An 8965-nucleotide genomic window follows, 5' to 3' on the forward strand; every position below is an offset into this window, starting at 1 on the left:
CTGGATTCTATACTCTTCCAACCTCTTCTGTCCTGGAGCCTCGGTGGAGAAAGGTGAGTAAGAAAGGCCAGCTCCACAAGAGGAAATGGATGTCTACTATTATAAATCTGGCCAAGAATCTACAGTTGAAGCTCACAGACGCACATGGTAACCCTGTTACTGTTATTTTGGTAACTGAACATAATATCAAACTAATGATCTCTAAATTCAAGTCTTTATGCCCATAGATTAGTGCAGCTCTCAGGCCTCGTCAGGGAAGTTTCTTCCTGTGGTGAACAACTGTTAACTTAGAATCTCCCAACTTATCAGTGTGAAAAGAATAAATGTCAATGGAATGCTCAGCCATAAATGGAAGGTATTTTTATTCATTTACTTAAAATTCTGAATTGTGACTACTTGTAATCAGGCAAATGTGTTTCGATTTGATTGAAGAAGAAATTAACACAGGTGCAGTGGGCTGGCACATAGCTGCCCATAGGGTTTCTTCAAGCATGTCTTACTTTGTCTGGACCTTTAACTCTCAACTCTGCTTTGTTCCTCTGTACCAAACTGTGACCTGGTGATATGCTCAGAGTAACTATGAAACATTGTCATTATTTATCTTTAGAAATAAAAGAAAATAAGAACAGTTATATGTTAAGGTCCAAATCACTGAATTAGATCACAGATTATCTTTAGATGAATATGTTCTAATCACAGGGATTTACTTCCTAGGTTTGTTCCATTAAAAAATGAATGGAAGGCTTTGACAAGGAACTAGTGCTTGGAAGTTGGAGGGGAAATTCCAGTTGTCATGCATAGCAGTTTGATTACATCTTAATAAATAATACAATAGTCTCATGGGAGTCTACCAGGGCCTAATTTTTGAAACATAAAGGATGAGACAAAACCCAGGTTCTTTCTAAGAGGTTTCTAGGGATGCTAAGGCCTGGTTTTACTTAGAATATGAAGAACATCAATACACAACTGGGAAATGTTTCACCCAGAGAGCAAGAATTGATACGATCACGTAAATGGGTAATGGAGGACACATGTTTACAAGTTGTCAAAACAAATTATATGTTTAATATGGATGAAGTCACTCTCACCTGGGATTTTCCAGGAGGTGATTAGTGTAGCTTTGCATGAGATATTGTAGTTGCTGGCAGAATTCAAGGACAATAAATGGAGTTTGGTAATTGTTTTAGGCTATATATAAGATTATAAATATTCTTTTGTTTTGTTTTGTTTTTTGTTTTTTTTCTCCTTTATTAATTTTTTCTTGTTACATCTCAATGGTTATCCCATCCCTTGTATCCTCCCATTCTTCCCTCCCTCCCATTTTCCCCTTATTCCCCTCCCCTATGACTGTTCCTGAGGGGAATTACCTCCCCCTGTATATGTTCATAGGGTATCAAGTCTCTTCTTGGTAACCTGCTGTCCTTCCTCTGAGTGCCACCAGGTCTCCCCCTCCAGGGGACATGGTCAAAGGTGAGGCACCAGAGTATGTGAGAAAGTCATATCCCACTCTCCACTCTACTGTGGAGAGTGTTCTGTCCATTGTCTAGATCTGGGTAGGGGTTTAAGGTTTACCGCCTGTATTGTCCTCGGCTGGTGCTTTAGTTTGAGCGGGACCCCTGGGCCCAAATCTGCCTATCATAATGTTCTACTTGTAGGCTTCTAGGACCCTCTGGATCCTTCTACTTTGCCATTCTCCCATGATTCTTTCATCTAGAGTCCCACTAGAATGTCCTCCCCTCTGTCTCAGTTTCCTGGTAAGTGACGGGTTTCGTGGGACATGCCCCTTGGGCTAATATGCAGATATAAGTGAGTATATACCATTTGAGTCTTTCTGCTTCTGGGTTAACTCACTCATTATGATCATTTCTAGCTCAATTCATTTATCCACAAATTTTGGGAATTCCTTGTTATTGGCACTAAAAACATCTATAAATCTGTTCAAACCTTATTGACGGTAATAGGTGTCCTTGGTTGGTGCATCAGTCTCTGCAGGACCTCTTGCCCAGCCAGATTTGTTGTCTCCATTGGTGTCCTTATGAAGCTTCTGTGTCCTCCAGGTCCTTCTATCCCCACAACTCTTCTTTAAGACTCCTTGCATTCCACCTCAAAGTTAGGCTGTGAGTCTAAGCATCTGTTTCAATCCCCCTTTGGGTGGAGTCTTTCATAGGGTATATATGGTGGGCTCCCATCATGTTCCTTCTCTTCAATTGCTTCTATAAGCTTCTGAAAAGATTTTGAAACATTATACAATTTCAATATACAATGTCACATTCCCAATTCCAAAAAACAAGACACAAAGGCATAGCAAGGACAGGAGTGTAAGACGATTCCAAAATACAGCAGGATACCAGCAAACCCTATGGCTCATGTTCAGCCTTTAGAGCTTATAGTAGTATCATCTAAGCTCAAACAGGCATGGACAATCTCTTATAGCTTTGCTGCCTGCAGCACCCACAGCTTCTCTCTTGGCCAGTTTCATTTACTATGGCAGCTTTTCTTCACAGATGTTGCATGCTCCTGGCAACTAAATATCCTGGGAGCTCTGATTTAAGTTAGGCTTCACTTTTATAGTTTCTTAGATGACAACCCACCCATGAACTCATAAAAAAATTCAAATACTTCTAAATATTGCCTTTCATTCATGGGCTTTCTGGAACCATGTGGTGGGCCATCATAGTCCCATGACTACTGTATCGTGAGTAGAAGAAAACTTAGTACTACTATCCACTCAAGATGTTTTCTGGCACATTGGATTTTAACTTCAAAGCATTCGAAGTTGACACCAGAGAAACATTTCTCCAGGCCTCTATTTTCCATCAGAATAACCTAGAAGGTTTATCATGTCAGGCATTCTCTATTTATTTGATTGTTCATATTGGACATTAGAGAGTCCTAGATCATCTTGAAATAAGGACAACTTTAATGTACCTTTAATCTTTAATGTACCTGCATCTACCTCCCAAGAGATAAAATTGCAGGCATAGACTACTACATTGTACAGTCTTTCTTCTTTTAAAACTGCCTTCCAGTTTTTTATATTGGAGCCTTTGATGGCCTTGAGGTCCCCAAGATAGCTTGCCTGCAGTCCCAGGACAAAGTATGCCATTTCTGTGTGATGGTACTATCCAGTTTAGCACTTGCATTTGCTTTGTCCATATTTTCCTGTCCAATATTTTGAGAGGGTTCACAGTGCTTTCCTCAACAAGAAACATTTTTATTTTTATAATATATTTGATTAATTTATTCATATTATGTGTCAATTATTTTCCCATCCCTTGTATCCTCCTATTCCTCCCTCCCTCCCATTTTTCCCCTAACTCCCCTCCCCTATGACTGTGGCTGAGGGGGATCTCTTCCCCCTGTATATGTTCATAGGGTATCAAGTCTCTTCTTGTAGCCTGCTATCCTTCCTCTGAGTGACACCAGGCCTCCGTATCCTGGGGACATGGTCAAATATGGCGCACCAGAGTTCATGTGAAAGTCAGTCCCCACTCTCACTCAACTGTGGAGAATGTGCTGTCCATTGGCTAGATCTGGGTAGGGCTTTGAAGTTTACTGCATGTATTGTCCTTGGCTGGTGCCATAGTTTGAACAGGACCCCTGGGCCCAGATCTGCCCATTATAATGTTCTTCTTGTAGGTTTGTAGGACCCTCTGGATCCTTCTATTTCCCCATTCTCCCATGTTTCTCTCACCCAGAGTCCCAGTACGATGACCTCCCCTCTGTCCCACTTTTCTGGTATCAAATTCTTCCTCATTCAAAATGTCAGGCATGGGAATAAACCAGAAGCTTGGCTGAAATGTAACATGAATGGCCTCTAACTCAGTGTCTGATTGCATTCTTGTTCCTCTCTGACTCACTGCGAGCCTTGCCTTCCCAATCCACATTTCTCTCAGCATTTTGATTTTTCCCACTATCTCAGAATCAACTAAGGGAAGAAATATTCATTCTGTCTGAGGGTTCATGGACCACAGTCCATCATGACAAGGGGGCTATCTGTGTATGTGGCAGTGGGGTCTTGAGGCAGATGGTTAAATGCATTGGATCTCAGGTGGCATAGCTAGAGTTCCTGTCAGAACTAGAGCTAGGCCAATACCTACTTCTTCGAGGCTCCACATTAAAGGTCCCACAACATGCCTGAGTAGGGCTATCAATTAAATTGTGTTCGCACCCATGACATCAGGAGAGATACTTAGCTTGCAAACCATAACTAATAGCTATTATAAAGGAGATGGTTTAATTTTTTTGACCCTTCATTCTTTAGTATATAGAAATGCAACTGATATTTGTATATACTTGATTCTGTTGCTGTTGTTGTTGAACAATTCTGGCATCCTGAAATAAGTTGAATTCAGTTTGCTTACTTTGTTGAGGACTTATTTCTATCTTCATCAGGAACATTGCTCTGTAACAGTGTCCTGTCTGACTCTGGTTTAATGGTAATGGTGGACTCATGAGGTATGTTTGAAAGTGTTTTTTTTTTCTTCTTCTCTCTAACTTAAAAACTTAAAAATTACATTTACTTTTAAAATCTTATACCTATGTGACAGTGGGGACACTCTGTTTCATTCTGCGTATATGTATGTCAGTGGACAAATAATGGTACTTGGTTCTCTCCTTCTACCTTCTAGAACAAACTCAAATCTACAGCTACCACAGCAAATTCTCTTACCTGCTGAGCTATCTCATCAGCCACTCTCTAATTTTTTTTGTAAGACGTCGAGAAAGACTTATATGAACTCATTAAATATTTGGTTGAATCTAGTAGTGGCATCATCAAGTCCAAAACAATTATTGCATGAGGGATTGTTTTTGACTTGATTCATACTCCTCACTTATTACTATGCTCTGCCATTTTTGTCTTTGTCATTATTCCTTGCATGTCCTATGAGTTTCAAAATATATGTTACTCTTCTGTTTTCTAATTTGTCGACATATAGCTTTGTATTGTCATCATGCATGATTCTTCATATTTCTGTGTGACCAGTTTCTCTTTCATTTCTGGTTTTATAGTGTAGGTCTTATTCTCAGTTATATTAGCTTTGTGTTTGCCAAGTTTTACAAAAGAAACTCATAATGTTCTGTTGTTTGTCTAGTCTGAATGTCATTTATCCATCATCTGGTCTTTATTGCTTCATTTCTTTTGGTAGGTTTGGGATCAGTTTTTTTTCTTCATTGGCTAATTTAAGTGAGTCCCCCTTTGTGTACTGTAATTTATTAGTATAACCCACCTTCCCCTACACCTTGCAGCACATATGTATTTTGACATGTGTGATTCTATTTTTATATTCTGAAATTATTTTAAATTTCCCACAGTTTTAATTACTGATAAAGAATCATGCTGATTAGATTTTGTCACCTGACACAAATCTAGACATGCCTGGAAAACTGAAAAATTGCTTCTATTAAGTTAGTCTCTGGACAAGAATGTGGGGGAATTTTTTCTGTTGCTTACCACTGTGGGTGGTAACATCTCTGGTCATGTGGGATGAGGATGGATTAGAAAGATAATTGAGCAAGCCAGTAAACAAAATTTCTTCATGGTCTTGACTTCAAATTTCTGCCTTGAGTTTCTGCCTAGACTTTTCTTACTGATAGGCTGTGAACAGTAACCTGAAATAAATTGTTTCCTTTCCAAATTGCTTTTATTCAGAGCTGTTCATTATTCTAACAGAAAGCAAACTAGAACAGAAGTACAGTGCTTAATTTTTGAAAATTTCTGACATTCCTTATTTTTTATTTTTGCTTTCATTCCTTGTGGTAAGAAGCATTATTTGATATGATTTCTGCATACTGTTTTTCTTATTGATTTATTCTGTGACAATTACACATGTTATACCAAATGTTCTGGTCACATTCATGCCCTACTGTCCTTCTCTTATCCTCACCCAAATTCCCTTTCACCAGGTCCCTGTCTTACTTTCATGTCATTTGTTTTGCTTTTGGTGCTACTTTCTGGACATCTGAGCTAAACCAGTGCCCATAATGGTGTGAAGCTACACACTAAAGCAAGCACACCTGTGGCTTAGTCACTAAATCAATTACTTCTGTCTTACATAAACAATTAGCATTTTCAAATTTACTAAATCTCATTTCATGGCTTACCATTCAATATTCATATATGCTGGAAAAAAAGCCCCATTCTTATTTGAGAGCTTTAGACTTACAGGCTGTTTTGAGAAGTGTAAGTACAGCCACTACTTCCCTCTTTAGGTTTCTATTTGTGTGGAATATCTTTTCTTACCCTTTCCTTTTAGTAAATGTGTATTGTTAAAGTTGAAATGCATCCCTCATAGGCAGAATGTAGTTAGGCCTTCATTCAGTAACTCTTCCTTGTGTCTTTTTGTTGAACTGTTTAATCCAGTTTGTACCTGTAGACTCGTTGCTAAAATTAAAAGTTTAGTATATTATGTTAAAATTTTAATTTGGATATTTCTAGTAAAGATGACATAACGAAGCATAAATGACACATATAAAAATGTGACCTTTCGTTTCTCCACCCCGGGAGCAGCTGTCCTGCCTTGACCCCTCACCCCTGAAAATGTATGCCTGCTCCAAGTTCGTCTCCACCCGCTCCTTGGTCAGGAGCACCTCCCAGCTGCTGAGTCGTCCACTCTCTGCAGTGGAGTTGAAGCGACCACATGTGCCAGCAGATGAGGGCCTCCGTAGCTTGGCCGTCCAGCGGCCTCTGACCTCACTCATCTCTAGCCGCAGCTTCCAGACTAGCACCATTTCAAGGGACGTCGACACAGCCGCCAAGTTCATTGGGGCTGGACCTGCTACAGTTGGGGTGGGTGCCTCTGGGGCCGGGATTGGGACTGTTTTTGGGAGCCTCATCATTGGCTATGCCAGGAACCCTTCCTTGAAGCAGCAGCTCTTCTCATACGCGACTCTGGGCTTTGCCCTCTCAGAGGCCATGGGGCTCTTTTGCCTAATGGTGGCCTTTCTCATCCTCTTTGCCATGTGAACCAGCTGTCTCCACTGTCTCTGCTCCCACCTCCCACAGTTCTTGTGTGTCCCGGCTGCCTTGTATGCGCCTTTTCCTGTCCCTCCCCAGGAAGTCTTGGGGAAGTGCTCGGCTCAGGGTTTGACAGAGAGAAGACAAATAAATACCGTATTAATAAGATGTTAAAAAGATGTGACCTTACATTTGTTTAATTATTTTATGTGACTGCCTAGATGTAACTTCTCTTATCCATGTTTCCCCAAAGCTGAGAATATTTTAGAGGATCCTACTCTTTTCCCTACTTAGCTTTCTGTATTAGTAATTCTAAATAAAGAACCTGATAAAAAGTTATAACCTATGACTTGGATTTAACTCGGAGGAGAATGTCTGGAGCAGATGCAGATTCTGTATACTTGGACAATCACTTGATTTCTTTGAGCCTTGGTTTCTAATGATATTGGTGGTTTATTCTTCATCAAATCAACTCTGTTCAACCCTTTGTCAGGACTTGCTTCTCTACCTTCTACTATCCACCTGAAACTAATTTGGAGTTGAATATAAGTTCTCACCCATGTCTCAGAGAAAAATACAACAGTTAAACCCATAAAAGAGAGCTGGTAAGGCATTCAGCCTATGGAAAGGTTTAATCACCCACTAAGACTATACAGGGTTATTTGGACCAAAATCACTATTCAATAAACTTCATGTTTCTGTATTTCATGATTTTTTTTAATGAAAATTGGTTCCAATTTAATTGTGTGTTAAACTTTGGGTTTTAGGGCATAAATAGTGATGCAGATGATAATAACTTATCTCTTTTATTCATCCATCCAACAAATATTTATTGATAACCCAGAAAGCACTTAGTACAAAAAAGTACCTGTACAGTAAAACAAAACTATGTTTTTAAACAATTCTATATTAAAAATAATCCTACAGGAGTGTTCATTAGACCTATTACTACAAGTGATGAATGTGAAATTGACATAACTAGCAAGCTGAAAGGTCTGGGTTTAGATCCGTCAGAGGAGCTACTTCTCTTATGATTTTGTGCCTGTGATCCTCTGGATACACCTACTCTCTAGACTTGATGTTGCATTAGCGACTAGGATTACACTGTCGCAGCAGCACTGCACAACTGTCCAGAATAGCATGTGTAGAATTTATGTGTGTACTAGCACGGAAGAGACTGTCCTCTCTACATAAACCCCCCAGCCTTGGGGCTCCTTGACAATCAGTAGAGCCACGCTGCTTGAGGTGAGAGCCAAGGATGGGTAACCATCAAACTCTGCCTTCTGGAGTCACCAACACTAGTCTCACGATATCCCAGAAGAAGTATCCTGCTCCAGAAGGCACAAAGGAAAACGGTTGCTTGAGAAGCTCTGGTTTTTGGAAACATAAAGCTCATTTTAGTAATAGTCTTATTTGTTTACTTAAGCAATGCCCATATATCATTTGCTTATAGTCAAGACATTTCTAAACTTCTCTCTTAGAGATCATTTAAAGTCTTGAGTTAATTATACTGTATCTATATTAGAACATGCAAATCTTGTGAGAGGATTAAAAAATATTAGGTCAAGAAAAGAAATGTGCCTTCCTACTCTGATTTCTATCTCAATGACATGAGTAATACCGAGCCAGGGGGACTTTTGATATATAATATGGTGATCTAGAGATGAAAAACTGAGAGCTGCGTGCATATGGAAGCACTATTATTACGCCATCTCTGAGAACACCATTTCTTCTAGTTGTTTTAATTAAATCATCTTATCACTTCTTTTATGCCTATTCCAAATAATAAGATCTGAAAAACAGAAGGCCCAGCCATTTATCAGAGTGCTAGGGGGTATGTGCTCTCCTCCAGTTACCACAGATTGCTTTCATATCTGTAATAGCATTTCTGTAGCGCAAAAGGTAATTTAATAACACTTCCTTATGATAGATTTGAGAAAAGTGCTTGGTTAAAACTTTCATCCCTTCTGCTTCCTGGTTGAGTCTTTTAAATTTCAAGTAATTTGC

The 8965-nt window shown here is 39.5% G+C and overlaps 1 protein-coding gene across 1 annotated transcript; it reads left to right on the plus strand.

The window, feature by feature from the left end:
* Nucleotides 1-6498: 6498 nt before the first annotated feature.
* Nucleotides 6499-7135, plus strand: LOC311591987 (ATP synthase F(0) complex subunit C2, mitochondrial-like). Its single transcript, XM_084771863.1, has one exon. It carries the CDS (start codon nucleotides 6542-6544, stop codon nucleotides 6965-6967), a length of 426 nt encoding a protein of 141 aa, XP_084627989.1. The 5' UTR covers nucleotides 6499-6541; the 3' UTR covers nucleotides 6968-7135.
* Nucleotides 7136-8965: the final 1830 nt, after the last annotated feature.

Source organism: Acomys minous, assembly GCF_964271855.1.
Source record: "Acomys minous genome assembly, chromosome: 1".
Classification (NCBI taxonomy): domain Eukaryota; kingdom Metazoa; phylum Chordata; class Mammalia; order Rodentia; family Muridae; genus Acomys; species Acomys minous.